Source organism: Rhynchophorus ferrugineus, unplaced genomic scaffold, assembly GCF_030347505.1.
Source record: "Rhynchophorus ferrugineus isolate W39M unplaced genomic scaffold, kcgeb_rfMv2 rfM9, whole genome shotgun sequence".
Classification (NCBI taxonomy): Eukaryota; Metazoa; Arthropoda; class Insecta; order Coleoptera; family Curculionidae; genus Rhynchophorus; species Rhynchophorus ferrugineus.
The window spans coordinates 3,030,272-3,047,002 of NW_027472588.1; the positions used below are offsets into that span (position 1 = coordinate 3,030,272).

At 32.5% G+C, this 16,731-nt stretch overlaps 5 protein-coding genes and 1 long non-coding RNA gene across 8 annotated transcripts; 4 read left to right on the plus strand and 2 right to left on the minus strand.

The window, feature by feature from the left end:
- Window positions 1-176: 176 nt before the first annotated feature.
- LOC143202681 (tetratricopeptide repeat protein 19, mitochondrial-like) lies at window positions 177-1,202 on the minus strand. Its single transcript, XM_076414354.1, has one exon. It carries the CDS (start codon window positions 1,200-1,202, stop codon window positions 177-179), a length of 1,026 nt encoding a protein of 341 aa, XP_076270469.1.
- Window positions 1,203-1,625: 423 nt separating this feature from the next.
- LOC143202548 (uncharacterized) lies at window positions 1,626-2,284 on the minus strand. Of its 3 annotated transcripts, XR_013007180.1 has the most exons (3): window positions 2,144-2,284; window positions 1,965-2,087; window positions 1,626-1,766 (listed from the first exon to the last, which is right to left on the minus strand). It is a non-coding gene; the product is annotated as an uncharacterized LOC143202548 (long non-coding RNA). The 3 variants fall into 3 exon arrangements; XR_013007181.1 differs by lacking the exon at window positions 2,144-2,284 and having other exon boundaries at window positions 1,860-2,001; XR_013007179.1 differs by lacking the exon at window positions 1,626-1,766 and having other exon boundaries at window positions 1,860-2,087.
- A 1,031-nt stretch (window positions 2,285-3,315) lies between these two features.
- Window positions 3,316-4,447, plus strand: LOC143202533 (uncharacterized). Its single transcript, XM_076414139.1, has one exon. The coding sequence runs from the start codon at window positions 3,316-3,318 to the stop codon at window positions 4,381-4,383; it is 1,068 nt and encodes a 355-aa protein (XP_076270254.1). The 3' UTR covers window positions 4,384-4,447.
- An 80-nt stretch (window positions 4,448-4,527) lies between these two features.
- LOC143202537 (uncharacterized) lies at window positions 4,528-6,168 on the plus strand. The gene has a single exon (XM_076414144.1). It carries the CDS (start codon window positions 4,887-4,889, stop codon window positions 6,012-6,014), a length of 1,128 nt encoding a protein of 375 aa, XP_076270259.1. The 5' UTR covers window positions 4,528-4,886; the 3' UTR covers window positions 6,015-6,168.
- Window positions 6,169-9,545: 3,377 nt separating this feature from the next.
- LOC143202682 (uncharacterized) lies at window positions 9,546-10,703 on the plus strand. The gene has a single exon (XM_076414356.1). It carries the CDS (start codon window positions 9,546-9,548, stop codon window positions 10,701-10,703), a length of 1,158 nt encoding a protein of 385 aa, XP_076270471.1.
- A 1,849-nt stretch (window positions 10,704-12,552) lies between these two features.
- On the plus strand, window positions 12,553-14,389 carry LOC143202534 (uncharacterized). Its single transcript, XM_076414140.1, has 2 exons — window positions 12,553-12,940; window positions 13,008-14,389. Exons 1-2 carry the CDS (start codon window positions 12,936-12,938, stop codon window positions 13,795-13,797), a joined length of 795 nt encoding a protein of 264 aa, XP_076270255.1. The 5' UTR covers window positions 12,553-12,935; the 3' UTR covers window positions 13,798-14,389.
- Window positions 14,390-16,731: the final 2,342 nt, after the last annotated feature.

The following is a 16,731-nucleotide window of genomic DNA, read 5'->3' on the forward strand; positions in this document are numbered from 1 at the left end:
AACTATCAGTGTAAGTGGATGTATTGTATCGTATTATGTTTATGAACTCTGAGATGCAGAAATTAGTAAAAATATTAAACCAAAACGCTGTCGTTGTACTGTTGTCTTTTTAATATTCAATAAGTATACAAGGAAAACGGAGGACTGTCATCATTCAAGCAACTAACAGGGGGTTTCTAATTAAGTTTCTCGTTAATCGTGTCGAGAACGTATTCAGCTTCACTTTTCACCACTGGATCGTTGAACAAGCCGGCCAATTTAATAGCCTCCTGGCAGGAATCTTTGGCGTTGGACCAGGCGTTCAGGTCCATGTAAATCTTGGCCAGTTTCAAGTAACAACGGGGCATGTCGGTACTGCCGATGCCCTTCCCCAGCAGGATGGCGCTCTTCATGTTCTGAAGAGCGATGCTGCTCTCGCCTAACTGCAGGTGCAAGTCGGCCAGAGTGTAGAGGATCACCATTTCCTGATACGGGCTGAGACCTTTGATCTTCAACGAGTAATCGTAGGCGGACGTAATCAGTTTCTTGGCGATTATGTGCTCGGCGTTCCTGATCTTATGCAGCCCATACCAAAACAGCACGTTGACGTAGAGCATGCCGGTTTTCGTGGAGGTGTCCCCGTCCAGTATCTTGATCTTCTGCTTGTTCAGACAGTCGCGGAATCCGATTTCGGCAAGGCTCGACTCGTCGTAGGCGCTGTAGATGCGCGCGAGCCGCAGCTGAAAATCCACCATCTGGCCGTCGTTATCGGGGGTGCCGATCTGGACCAGCTTCTCCATGGCGCTGACCAGGATGTGCTCCGCCTTGCCCATGTTGCCCAGCGCGAAGGATATCGACGCTAGGATATCGTAGATGTACGGCAGCGACACGTACGACTCGTACTCCTCGCATATCTTCAGGCCCATCTCCAGAATGGCGGTGGCGCGCTCGAAATCTCCCTTCTCCAAGGCCAGTCGCGCCAAGGTCATCAGATGAGACAGGTTTTCTTCCACGTCGTACCGCAGGTCGGTACTTTTGGGCGTCGAGTCCCCGATCAGGGTGGTGCAGGGCAGGAAGAAGATGACGGGCTTGCTTGCGTAACAGATTCTGTATCGGGACGGTACGCGACTAAGACACCTGATACTTCTCATGGTTATCTTGATATATGGCGTGATGGCATTGATCTTTTGCCATAATTTATTCACAACGGTATAAAGGGACATGAAATTTTGATAGGTTCATTTAAACCAAATGACATTTTTTATTTGACGTGAGGGTGTTAAGGTAAGGGTCTATAAAAAAATAGGTAAAACGCAGGAACTCAGCGGTTATTGCTCATTCATATAATATCGATAATAAATTTTGTCAAATCTTTACACTTATTGATACCCCCATAGCATGGAAAAATATTGCAAAAATATTGGTAAGGGGAAAAGGTGTTCAATAATAATCTCATATAATATAATTATTAATAACATAAAAAATTTAATTTGTCAAGGGTTGTTGGAACACTCAATATATTATTGTTCAGAACATAGATGAAAGCTGTGTAAATACTAGAAATAGCAGTTGCAAGAAGTATTAAAAATATAATACCATATTACTACTCATTTTATTTAATTCGTAGAACAAATGTAACTCAAATGTACTTCTTAGCAAGTTTATTTTTTAGCTTATAATTTGAAAAGATACTAGCATTATATCTTCATATAAGTACTGTAGCTCTACCATCTAAATCATCTTGTACTGGCCAGCTTCTATTTTTTCATACTAGTTAACTGTTTCGTCTGAAATTATTTAAACATAATTAACAAATATTTTACCTTGAAAACAGTAATTAAATTTATAGATTATAGGGTGCAATAAATACAAATTCATGCCTGTTTATATAATTCTTGTCTCTATCCTTGATGGATAAATTGCCTGATGACTTTATAAATTTTGTGCCACTAAATAAACATATTCTTAATTTATGGTTTTATTACGTCTAGCTCCTAGTGATAATTTTACATCTACAGTATTTTCTCTTGGAGTTTAATATATATTCCAATTTTGGATTATTTTGTAGTCATTACAGAATTGTAAATGATTAAAATCTCTCCAGGAATCTATAAATAGAATACCTAAGTTGTATAAACATAAGAGTTTTATGACATATTCTTACTTTGAACCAGTTGGATTTCAATATTATTCTTATTTTCTTCCTTATCATAACTTTGTTTATTATATAATAAACAAACAATAAATTAAGTATGACCAGTAATATACTGGTTATACTTAACTTGATATTCTTTAAAAAAACCATCAGACTGTACATACTATTTTAGCAATAAACATTGCTTTTTAGGAAAAGTATACCGTACACGTACGGTCGAAAAAATTAATTACAAGACATTTTGAATTGCCATTGTGAAAAGCATTCTTATAAACAAAAGAACAATAAATGCATCATATACAATTATAGGTTTTGTGAAATGCGCGCTGCCGAACCAAAATATGAAAAACGTCAAATTGTTTTTGTAGACTGAGCTATAAAATAATATATATATATATATATATAAATACTTGATAAAATATATCAAATTCGTTTTATTAGAGATGGGAAACGATAAAATTGATGAACTGGTGGTACTATTTTATTTGAAAATGACTATGACAATTTTATTTACACATTAATTTGTTTAATATGAATTAAAGAATGTTGTATATTTGATTCAAAAGATAACAGGATAAGGCATTTGTTCTGCCTCCTACCATCTCCTACATTGCTGTTTAGGACACAAAATGTAGAAAATACTCTAGATATTGTGGATTAGGAACATGGAATAAAGAAATAGATTTCTCTATTCTATGATCAGGAAAACATATTAATCATTATTTTTCTATAGTCACTATATATTAACACACAATCTACAATAAAATATACAACACAAAATACACTATAATACACAAATGTGGCAGATTGAACGAAATTAGGGATGTTGAAAGCGAAAAAACATGTATATATTTTAAATATTTTCTGGTATCTTTTCTAGTTTTGAAAACGTATATAAATATATTTTAGTGAGAATATCGATGTTTTTTTCAATGAACCAAAATGAAATGCTAATTATTACTTTTAATGAGCTGCTTTCTTTCTATCGAATAACTGTTTAGTTCTCATCACTACATAAAAACTTTAAAAAGATAATTTTATCAACGAAGATAACAAATTTTGAACGATATAACAACGTAGTATAATCCAAAAGACCGTAATTAGGTAGTGTTTTAATGACGAAAGATACTCATAGATAGTGTTTTATAAATACTTAACAGTTAATCGCAAAACTAACGAATATGGATCACATATATATTACTCAAGCGGTGATTGAACATTTCAAGTGTGTTCTGTGTGATAAGCATGTGTTTGTATCGCCTATTACCACCAAAGATGACAGGAGCTTCAAATGTGGCAGATGCGTTTGTATAAAATCCGATCATCCAATACAATTGCATGCATTGGAGAAATTGGCATCATATTTTAAGTTTCCCTGTTGTTTTGAGGGTTGTGACGAGACGATACCATGGGGAAATGTTATAGAGCATGAACGTTTGTGCAATTATCGTGTTATAAATTGTCCGTCTGGCCACTGTAAGGATAGGTACTCCATCAATAAGATAGTCACACATTTTGATCAAAAGCACAAAAACTACATATCATCCGCCAATCAGTATCGCTTAAATAATTCCTTTGGAGCGCATTTGAGAATGTTTTTCTATAATCAAGAACCATATCTGATGATTTTTTATGAAAATAAAGTCCGGATATATATTGGAGTTTATTCGGTTAATGCCAAAGGGGATAATGTTCCCTTCCAAGTTCAGTTTAATGCTTCAAACACAAATAAATCACTAATCTTCCGATCTAATGTGGTCCTTTTTAACGATCAAGAGCACTGTCTCAACTGTCTACACCATATATGCAACAATAATTATCACAAATATTCCAGTGTTGATAGAAATTGTGATATCAAGAAGAATATGCCATTTGTTATAGACAAGACTTACTTGACAATGACACTAGATTCCGAAATAGTCTGTTACATCGTGAAAATCATGGGAGAAATGAAAGATAGAGATCAGACTTTCGTGAAAAATTTAGAATGTCCAGTTTGTCAGTGCCTCATGTCTGGTTCTATTTTCAGTTGTAGGGTAGGACACGCGATCTGCGAGGACTGTAGCGATCGATTAAAAGCGTGCCCCTTATGTGCGGAGCCACTAACAAATATGCGGTGCTTTGCTCTAGAAGGCATTGCCGAAAGCCTTCGGTTGCTCTGTATTAACAAGGAAAAGGGCTGCGAGTTTGTGGGAAATGTCGATCAATGCAAGAACCATGAGAAGACGTGCGCCGCAGCAAAAAGATAAATTGAATGCGTTTTTTCTTTCGTGATTTTGTGAATTAACTGTAATATAACCTTTCTTTTTTTAATGTTTAGTTTTTTTGAAGGTGGAAACTAAATTGAACTCAATGAGTGGTCGAAAAACAGAACTATCAGACTAAATGGTATTTTATTCGAGTACATGCTTAGAAAATGTGATGTATCCCCCATAGATGTCTAGTAAACTGTCTAAAATACATTTTATTCAGAAAAGAATTTTTTATTTTTCAGAAACATTTTATTCCATGAACTGGATTCTTGAGTTTATTATCTTTACGGAAATATTATTTTGGTATACATGTCCCAAAATTAATTCGTTATTGATAGATTATAATCTGGTATATAAATCACTAAAAAATCGGATGATTTTGATAAAATAATAGATTTACGATAAATAGAAGTATAAGTAATCCGTATCATAATCTTCTTAGTGAGCGTTACTGGTTTTATACGTCGAGTAGTTTATAAGTTTCAAATTAAGAGGAAAAGATGAATTCTGAAGTGAATGTATTAGATAATATAAACAATATACGCATTACTCCGGCTATGGTCAAAGATTTCAAGTGTATTTTGTGTAACAAGCATGTATTTGTGCCTCCAATCACCACTATGGATGGAAAAAAGCTTAAATGTGGTAGATATAGTTGTATGAATACTAAATATCAATCCAGAATGCATGGTCTGGAGAAACTGGCGTCTTATATGGAGTTTCCATGTGATTTTGATGGGTGTCACGCGATAGTACCTTGGGGGAAAGTCACCGATCATGAACGAGTGTGCAATTATCGAACCATAGTCTGTCCCATGGAGGATTGCTATAAATATCCCATCAATACTATTACATCACATTTTAAGCGATATCATAAACGTTATAACTGCATTGATGAGGGTGACCTAGAAACAGCATCTGGCGCACATTTAAAGTTCATTTTGTTCAAGGACCAACCATACTTGATATTCAGCTATATAAATAATGATGATATCTGGGTCAGTGTCTATGCAGCCGGGGCCTCAACGGACGTGTCGTTCCAAGTGACTTTTCAGGACAAAAAAACAGAACGAGTAATGATATTTGAAGGAGGAAAACCTGTTCATTTTCAGGAAGAAGAACACTGCCTCGGTTGTTTGGGTAAAAAGTGTAATTTGCTGACACATAAAAAATCATTAGCTTATTCAAATCATAGTGCGGTTTATGATGATATGATGGTGAGAATAAAAAGACAATTAATAGTGGAGGTGTTTGGTTCCAAACTGGTCAACTGCAAAGTAAAAATTATGAAGAGTGATTCTGCCACACAAGACAACCAACATAATTATCGGGAAATTTCAAAAATGTTAGTGTGCCCGTGTTGTCAGCAACCCATGTCTGCTCCCATTTACAGATGCGAGACGGGGCATTCAATTTGTACCGTTTGCAAGAAAAAGCTCACAAACTGTCCTTCGTGCCAAAACCAGTTAACAGAGTCGAGATGTTTTTCTCTTGAAGGCATCGCCCAAAGCATTCATCTGTTTTGCGGCAATAGGGAACACGGTTGTTCGTTTGTAGGCAACATGGATGAACGCATTGCTCACGAGAATGTCTGCACAGCAAGGCCTGTTATGTCAGACATAGAGTAAATATTAGTCTATGATGTCAGATAGTGAAGTATATCCGGGTATCTATTACATTAAGGTGTTCTACTTTCAATATTTAATTTTTAGTGTACTTAAAAAAAATGTACAGGTAACCTCAAATACTGAGTGTTAAATAAAAATAAATAATTATTTATAACTCTTTTGTAGCATACCTGTTCCGAATTTTTGTTCTGGAAATAATTTTTCCTGCAACATTTTGATATTAATTTTTTCTTTCGTGATATAGTAAATTAACTGTAATATAAATACATTCTTAAAAAATGTAATGTATCCCCCATAGATGTTTAGTAAAACGTATAATGTATACGTGTTTCAAAATTAATTAGTTATTGATTTTCTCTGGTTATTGATAGATTATAATCTGGTACGTATATAATAAACCACAAAACAGATGAATTAAAAGTGTATCACCCATACTATCGACTGAAAACAGTATAAACAGTCGATAGTCCCAAAACCATCAATTGTCAAAAAAATAGCGAGTGAAAATAGTAATTACTATTTTCAGTAAAATGCAGAGTTCCACGGTTTTTATACATTCGTAATGTCAGACGAAGATGTACGGGTTCTTGTCTGTTTAAAATGTGAGATAGGAAAGGACGGAGATAAATGTTTGGAACAGTTAATTTTAAATGTCTTTATAATCTGCAATGATAATATAAGCGAGACAGAAATGTATTCATTCCGTTTAAAGTTCTAAAAAAACGAATTTCTATTTTCATGTAATAAATAATATATTAAAGAAATTAGGATTACGTTTATATTGAATGTTCTGTGGATGTGTAAAAAGGAATGGAATAATAACACCACAAATGTTTTATCCTGTTTTAATATATTAATTGCAATTTTTAAATAACATAGCATAATAAATATAAATAGTACAATACAATTTAAATAAAACCTAAAAACTAAAGATTTTCAATAACCTTAACTACTAAATGAAATGTAAACATCATTTACAATTTAATTTTTTTGCCCTTGAAAACTAGCGTTCCAAAATGCTGCTATATTAATTTACAATATATAGTTATTGACAAACAAACTACAGAAAAAAAAAACATAAAACCACATATATTACATATAAATCTATATAAGTATAAATACCACGCATTACTTTTAAGGTCGTATCAGTCGAATGAACTAGTAGAACCGAAAATAGTAACTAAAAGTAAACGACTGAAACAGTCGATAGTAAATAGTAATAAAATCAGTAGGATCGAAAATAGCAACTGAAAACAGTTATTAATAAAAACCGTCGAACCAAAAGTAGTGACTGAAATAGTCGCTAGTAAAAAGTAGTCAATTACTGAACAGTCGATTGTTCCCAACACTATCTGTGAACAAGTTTAGCAACCATTTGAAACCAGAGAGCGCGATCGACAATATAAGTAGCGGGAAATTTAAAATATTTTATTAATAAGAGCAAAAATAAAAATGCAATAAAAGTTTAAGAATACATTTTATTTAAATAAAATTTATATTGTAAATATTATTTCTGAGGAGAATTCTTACAATTTTCTGTTTAACGGCAATATATTATACTAACAATACATTAAAACGTAATATAACAGATTTAACACAAAACCTATACATTTAAATATACAAGGTTTAATAAACTATTGGATATGGAACATTTTATATTATCTTAAACATAACTCGTCCAAATACAGAGTACAGCACAATATATATGTTGAAAACATTAATATAAATACAGCCATTTGGTGATATAAAATATTGGAGAGACTGCTTGTTAAGTTTTGTGCATAATCTAGAAATTAATTAAAACAGTTTCTTTATTCTATATCTATAGTTCACACCGCCGATAAAAAGTTTACAGATTTCTTTCTTTCGATTTGAATTATAAATGTCAAAAAATATAACTTCAGCGTATGTCAAGTGCACAAAATATACAGACTTAGAACGCGATCTCCTCTGATAAGACTGTGATCAAATCATGCTCTGTCACGCCACCAGAGGTCGCACAAAGCGGGTTTATTTAATACGGAGGGAAACTAAAAAATTCAATATTAATAAAAGATGTTATTTAAACGCAAGTTAACATTTGTTTAAAATATTTTCCAACTGTACATTAATTGTTCTAAATTGTTTTTGATCTACAACTTTCATATTTAACGTGGAACTGCTAGGGAAGGCATAGATGATAATGTGAAGGCTGTTGTAGATTGGTTGCCAGCTACCACAGTGCTTGTAAAAATATTTTTATAAGTAATTCAAACCTTCTTCTGAACATCTTCACAGTTCGCTCCTGGAGATCTTTGAGACAAAAAGTTGCTGATAATGAGGCTTTTGAATGCCGAGACTTCTAATATTTCCAAAAAAAAACCAAACTATCCTGCTGAAATGGCCTATTCTTTACGAACTTTCTCTTCTGTAGTACTATGTAAGGACTATTTATTCTTTTAAGTCATTTAGAAGTAGAAAATACTTATTTGTATAAACGTCGGGCCTTTTGGAGTTAACACAAGTTATCTAGTAACATTAACTACAGATAGTATCCAACCTTAAGATTCTATAAAATAAAAATTCTAAAAATTAACAAAATAATAAAAAGATAATACACACACTTGTACTTTTTGGTGTTGTATGGTCTGGATTTTGACTTCCTGAAGTTGAAGGCGCATGTTCCTCTAATTCTATATGATATATATAGAGACATAATATAATTTCAAGTATTGAGGTATCTCCATTTTGAAAAAAAAATTGTACTTACTTTTTACTCTATTTGGGTTGCAAGTGGGAACTGCAACTTTTTTAAACAGTGGTGTGCACGTTTGGGTCTATAATTTTCTGTTCTAAAATGCAAAGAGGAAACCCTTATATCCATCTATCATTTCATTACTGCTGAGAGAACCCCCTAAGTTTATAATTGTTTAGCTTATCAAGCCATTTCTGGTTGAAAGCAAAACTCTTGGGAAAAAGATTCATTATGTTAGAACCACAAAATATTGACATAAAAATTAAAATATTGAAATCGAGTCTGTATATTTTTTGGTTAGAATTTTCACTACGCAAATGGTACGTTATATTTTGACATTTGAAATTCAAATCGAAAGAAAGAAATCTGTAATCCGTTTATCGGTGGCCCTCTGGCGGTGTGGCAGTACACTGAGATCCTGGCTACGGGTGTGGCCATTAAAGTTCCCATTCCTCGATGTTTAAAATGATAATATTTTATTAACAATTCATACCTTATACACTTATTTTCGCATTATCTGCCACTAATTTTTGTTATGAAATATTTATATTACCTCATCAAAATGTAAATACAATATTAATAGGAAGCGAGTTGTAAAAACTGTCAGCCTAGATTAGAACAAGTGCGCATGTGCAGTTTTAGCCAATAGAAACTTGTAAAGGCGTGGTCGGGGAGGTGTTTATTTTTTGTAATAAATAGATTACATTTAACAAGTATGATCAGTAAGAAAACCGTATTAGTGAGAGTTGGTGCGCTTATACGTCTGGTAGTTTATAGATTCAAATTAAGTGGACAAGATGGATTCTAAAAGGAATGTATTAGATTATATAAGCAAAGTACGCCTTACTCCGATTATGGCCAAACATTTCAAGTGTATTTCGTGTAACAAACATGTTTTTGTACCTCCAATCACCACTATGGATGGAAGAAAGCTTAAATGTGGTAGATGTAGTTCTGTGAATACTGACTATAAAACCAGATTGTATGGTCTCGAGAAACTAGCGTCTTATATGGAGTTTCCATGTGAAGTTGATTTGTGTGACGCGATAGTACCTTGGGGGAAAGTCACCGATCATGAACGAGTGTGCAGTTATCGAACCATAGTTTGCCCCATGGGGAATTGCGATGAATATCCCATGAATACTATTACTTCACATTTTAAGAGATATCATAAACATTATTTTAAGTGCGTTAATGAATGTTACCTAAAAACAACATTTGGCGCACATTTGAAGTTGATTTTATTCAAGGGCAAACCATACTTGATATTCAGCTATATAAATAACGATGATATCTGGGTTAGTGTCTATGCAGCCGGGGCCTCAACGGACGTGTCGTTCCAAGTGACTTTTCGGGACAAAAAAACAGAACGAGTAATGATATTTAAAGGAGGAAAACCTGTTCATTTTCAGGAAGAAGAACACTGCCTCGGTTGTTTGGGTAGAAAGTGTAATTTGCTGACACATAAAAAATCATTAGCTTATTCAAATCATAGTGCGGTTTTTGATGATATGATGGTGCGAATAAATACACAACTATTAGTGAAGGTGTTTGGTTCCAAGCTGGTTAACTGCAAAGTAAAAATTACGGAGAGTGATTCTGCCGAACAAGACGACCAACATAACTATCGGGAAATTTCAAAGATGTTAGTGTGCCCGTCTTGTGACCAACCCTTGTCCGCTCCCATTTACAGCTGCGAGACGGGACATTCAATTTGTGCCTTTTGCAAGGAAAAACTCACACACTGCCCTTCGTGCGAACACCAATTAACAGACTTAAGATGTCTTCCTCTAGAAGCCATCGCACAAAGCATTCATCTGTTTTGCTGCAATAGGGAACACGGTTGTTCGTTTGTAGGCAACAGGAACGAACGCATTGCTCACGAGAATGTCTGCATAGCAAGGCCTGTTATGTCACAAAATGAAGTTAACAATCAACCTTTGTACATCGTCTAAATAAAGGTGTTCCAACCTTCAATATTTCATTATTCATTCATATTTTCATTTCATTTTATTTTTATGTACTTATTAAAATATATAGGCAACCTCTAATATTGAATGTCAAAAAATTATTTATAACAACTCAATTATATCTGTGAATATATACGTTACGACTTTTTGTTTTGGAGATTGATTGTTTTATTTCTCTATTCTCTAGTAACATTTTGATATTATATTTGTTTCTATACATTTTAAAGATAAAATCATTCATTTTTAAAATTATATTAGGGAAACACGAATATATAAAAAATGAGTTGACAATTAACATTACCAGTGTAAAATATTCTGTTTATTATTTAGTACGTAGTAAATAACATTAGTAATAAAAACTGTTTGCCTTATAATAGCTGTGGAAATATGTTCTCCTATACCGGCGCATTCGCCATATCAATGAAAATATATTTGATATATTACTTTTTAACAGCAGTCCCTTGGTAGGGATGCAGGAAAAATATCGATATATGGATATTTTCTGACAAAAAATTCGATATTGTAAAATATCGATACTTTAATACTTATTGATATGTCTGACATGACATTTTTGAGAAAACATCTTATTACATCTTCATCTATGATCTACATTAACAATAAATCTAGTCTGTCCAGCCTACTACATTTCTGATGTTAAAATGACTATGAAACAAAAGAGAGATATAAATAATTTTGTAATATATAAAATATAGTTTTACACTAAGTAATTTTAATCACAAATATTTTGCACACTAATACTATACAAATAACTAAATGAAATATTTAATAATTATTCTAAAATATTCAATATATTTTGTAATTAATTATAGAAAATACTGTACGGACTTATTAGGATTTAAACGAGTTTCGAAACTGCATGCGCAGTTTTAGTTTAATTATTTCGTGGTTAGCGTTGAAAACTATCGACTGTTCAATAACAACAACATCCAAAAATATGTAGTATCAGTAATTCTGTATTAGTAATTGACCACTTTTTATAATAAAGAGAAAAATATCAATATTTTGTTTTAATATCGATAGGTCCTGGAAAAAAATATTTACGACCGAGGAAAATATCGATATTTTACAAAAAATGTATCGATATTCTTATATTAACAGTATATTTAAATTTTTACGTATTACTCTATGTGTATTTTCGGATCTACACTATCTTCGAGTGATTTTTAACGTTTTGCGTTTGTTGTGCTCGAAAATAAAGTGCCGAGTTTAGGCCTCTATGGTTTGCGTTTCCTTTGTAATGTGATCATAAATAACAATATATTGCACATTAATATAGCAGGATTTCGGAACTCTATTTTTCAGCATCTTGATTGATAAAAATAAAAATAACTTTGACTGTATTTATGTTATTTTTGAAACTATTGAGTCGTTTTTTGTTTGACTTTTTCGAAATTTAAGTCTTTTAACGTTCGTTCAAGCCTTTTGAATGGTAAAACTTCTTTCGTTCTAGCTTCAAGGAATAGTAATATTCTTAATAATAAAATAATATTTATTAACATACAGGAAATTATTATTGATTTTAAAAAGAGTGCGATTGCTAAATAGTCGATAAAGATTGATTGAGAAGATACGATACAAATATTTAGTCTCCTCTGTCCCCCCCATTACTTTTTATAATCAAGTTAAATATTTAAAATATAAATTTTACCACAATCAAAATTAAGTTGTTAATTGGAATATAATAAATTTCACAAAGTGTCTTTTTCCTTTTCTTTTACAAAGAAAATCCGTAAAGAATATGTGTATCTCTGTCTTACTTATGGGACGGTTGAAAAAAATTAATAAGCAAATGTTGGAATGAAATCGGAGAATAGACGAAGGAAAAATAGTGGAAATGTGCATTGAATGAAATAGTAATTAATATTTTCAGTGGCTAATTTTTTTACTATCGATTAGTTCGGCCGTTTCTACTGTTTGTGTCGATAGTTTTCAACGGTATTCGTGGTGAAGTTTAAATTCGTGAATTGATATGGACGGCATTTGTATTTCTAAGAAAGTGGTTAAAATGTTCGAATGTGCTATATGTCATAAACATATATTTGTGGCACCTATTACTACCGAAGACGGGACGAGTTTTAAATGTGGTAGATGCAGTTCCATAAATTCGGATCATACACTGCGAGTCCACTCCATTGAAAAACTGGCATCATTCATGAATATTCCATGTGTTTTTGAGGGTTGTGAAGAGACAGTGCCATGGGGTAATGTTACGGAGCATGAAAAGTTGTGCAAATATAGGATCATTAATTGCCCGTCTGGCCTTTGTAGGAGTACCTATCCCATCAATACCTTGGTTTCCCATTTCAAAGAAAAACACAAAAATCACATGTCCTCTAATGAGTATCAATTAGATTGCATTGCCCTGGGTGCACATTTAAGATTGATTTTACACAAGGGACTGCCATACTTGTTGTTTTTCTACGAGAACAAAATTAATATATGGATCAGTGTATATTCGGTAAATACAGAAGACAATGATGTTATGTTTCAAATTCAGTTCCAGAGTGTAGATACAAATAAATCACTCGTCTTCCAAGCCAATGTGACTCCTTTTGATGATCAAGAACACTGTCTCAACTGTCTACATCACATATGTAGCAATAATTATCACAAATATTCGAAGGTTGGTTCAAACTATGATATTATAAATAAAAGTATGGAGTTCAGTGTAGAAAAATCATATTTATCATCATTACTTAGTTGCAAACATGTATATTATACTGTAAATATAATGGAAGAAACGGAAGATAGCCTGCAGAAATCTCTAATAAGGAATTTAGAATGTCCAGTTTGTAAGATGCCGATGTCTGCTCCCATTTTCAGATGCAGAAAGGGACACGCTATTTGTAATATTTGCAGTAAAAAATTGACAAAGTGCCCATTATGTAAAAGCCAACTAACGAATTCAAGATGTTTTGCCCTAGAAGGCATTGCTCAAGACATTGAACTATGTTGTAGTAATAAAAAAAACGGGTGCACATTTACTGGAAATGTGAATCAGTGCATAGCTCATGAGAATTACTGCTCAGTAAAACCAATTCATAATCTAAAAATGTGATATTGCAGTAAATACACCTTAGTTAATTTTAAAAGATCTATTTCTATTGACGTTTTATAACTAACATAAAGTTACGTTTTAATGTCTAGTTTTCTTAAACCTTCAGGTTCCCTGCCATAGTTCTTTGTGTTGCACCAATATTTTTCGAATGTAGTAAATGTGAAACGCACGTTAGTTCAAATATTGTTTTATGAACTCTTCAGAAAAAATATGTCAATAACTGATAATTTGGCCTGCAGATATCTCTTATCAGGAAATTAGAATGTTCAGTATATACGGTGATCATGTTTGCTCCTATTTTCAGCTACAAAAGGGCACACGCCATTTGTACTGTCTGCAGTAAAAAATTGACAAGGTGCTCGTTATGTCAAAGCCCGCTAACGGATTCGAGTTTATATATTTATGTTTAACCTTAGAGGACATCGCTCAATACCTTGAACAATACTGTGGAATTAAAAAAAATGGGTATACATTTACTAGAAATGTAGATCATTGGTAATCTAAAAATGTGATATTACAGTAAACACGCGTTTGTTAATATTCAGATCTATTTTTATTGACGTTATATAAGTAATATAAACTTACTTTTTAATATCTAGTTTTCTTAAACCTTCAGATTCCCTGCTATAATTTTTCATGTTACACCTATATTCTTCGAATGTAGTATGAATGAGTAGAAGTATGAAACGCACATTAGTCCAAATATTGTTGTATGAACTATCCAGAAGTTTCCATGACAACAAAAATGTTATAAAATAGAGATTCTTTGATCGGGCAGAATGGACCGAAAAGCATAAATTAACTTATATTGATCCATATTATATGTAATGCTTAATAAAAGCAGGTCTTAATAAAAAACAAAAAAAAACTATACGTATAAAATTTTGTTTAATTGGTATGAAAATAATAGGTAAATTGTCAATAATGTTTTTATAAAAAAGTGCATTATTAAAAGGTTTAGATTCTTCTTTGGAATTTTATTTATAACATTTTTTAACGTTTTTTTTTCTGTTGTCTCCGTCGTTTGCCACATCAATATGTACACATAAAAATTATTTGGGCACGCATACTGCATATTACCATAATTTTTATGTAAACTTTATTTTAATACTATGTCGCATTCACCATATTTTTGTAAATTAATTTTAAATATTTTTAAAATTTTATTTATTTTAATAAATAAATTTAGACCTTGAGTTACTAATTTTTGAGACAACAGAGTGAACAAGCTGTAGTTGTGTTTATTATTTCCTAATTATGTGGTTAAGCATATACAGATTTGTTAATTTACTATTTTTTTTATCAGCTAAACTAAGATATTTATATAGCTGCGTCCGCATAGAATTTTTTCCATACCTACTGTCTTCATAAAAGTTCTTTTGCTGCAATTTTCTTTCGAATAATCACAGGTTAATGAAAATTGTAGGTAGTGTAAATTATTCCAAAGTTTATTTGTATATGCGCCATCGAAATTTGTGACGTCAAAACGTCGCAATGTTGCCGCATCAATACTGAGTTTTAGTTCACTTTGACTTTGACGTACAACAAAATTCTAATCTAGACAAAAATGCTGTTATCAAATGTAATTTATTTTAGCATTATAGTACATCTAATGCATATATTATCGAAGGACTCTTTTCCACACCACCCATGAGGTATTTTAAAATCACAGATTGGAAATCACTAAACTGTGATTTCCAATCTGTCTAAACATGTTTACGATCTACCATTTATAAATTACTTCCTCTGTATGCCTTATCGAGTTCATCCAAACCGACTCTTACCTTTTTCCATTAATTTTTGTTGTCCTTTCACTTTTTTTTTGTTACTGTCTTGCCAAGAGTGTCTTAATGAACTATTTTGAAATATGCAAGTTTCATCAAGATACACAAATTCAAATTTATTTTCCTTTAAAAATTAAAACCCTATTCAAAATAATAAAAATAAAAACCCTATTCAGATAAATCATAAGAGGTCACTCAGGACTAATTTTTGCACAGTCTAAACAGTAACCAGGATATGTAGGACATGTACTGGGTACATGAATAGTGTCTTTTTTTTGTAGATAACAATTTTTACATTGCTTTCTCGTTACTTCTCCTGCTTTCTTCTCTCGTATATTCAAAACATGTTCGCTGATAACCGCTCTGGAAGTAGGTTTGGACAGAGCCTTTAGTAACTAACCTTTTTATGACAGAGAAACGAAAGTCGTAAATTGCAATCGATTGCCTGAATATGTATTGTGACGTTAGGGCACGTTTCATACCATTTTTCATTTTTCTACTTTTAGGACGAGAGAGTCCATGACGATATTTATATCGATATCGATATTTTTTCCCTCCATGTGAAATTGTGTAATACATATGAATGAAAAAGGAAAAATCGAAAAGAAGCACGTAAATGACTCACCTATATATCTTAAGATAATGTCGATACAATGGTAAGGGCAGATTGCTAATGCCTAACTAAATATAAAGCTTAGAAAGACTAGACTTAGTCCAATGAAAGCATCACATTACAAGCTAGCTTGTTATTGGCAGCGAACGTGTTTATAGACACATAAAATAGCTACAATAACATAACAGGTCAATTGAAAAGTCCCCCGATCTGATATATAGCGTTTTTACCATACGTTTTTTAGTTAACAATAACCCTCAAAAGATGCGTGTATAAATTTGACAGCTGACGGATCATAAGTTTGTGAATTATAGCATTTGGGTGAAGCAACTTTCTATCATCAACATCAACAAGTGAAAGGAACTTCGCTTGTTGATGAAATATTGCTTTTTGAAGGGAAAAAATACAGTTGAAGCAAAAACTTGACTTGACGCCGAGTTTCCGGACACTGCCCCAGGAAAATTAACCATCAAGGATTGGTATGCTATAGTCTAGACATGGTGAAATGAGCAGCGAAAATGGTGAACGTAGTGGACG

Coding starts and splice junctions, on each gene's coding strand:
- LOC143202681 (XM_076414354.1), bottom strand. CDS start 1,202: ATGTCCCTTTATACCGTTGTGAATAAATTATGGCAAAAGATCAATGCC.
- LOC143202533 (XM_076414139.1), top strand. CDS start 3,316: ATGGATCACATATATATTACTCAAGCGGTGATTGAACATTTCAAGTGT.
- LOC143202537 (XM_076414144.1), top strand. CDS start 4,887: ATGAATTCTGAAGTGAATGTATTAGATAATATAAACAATATACGCATT.
- LOC143202682 (XM_076414356.1), top strand. CDS start 9,546: ATGGATTCTAAAAGGAATGTATTAGATTATATAAGCAAAGTACGCCTT.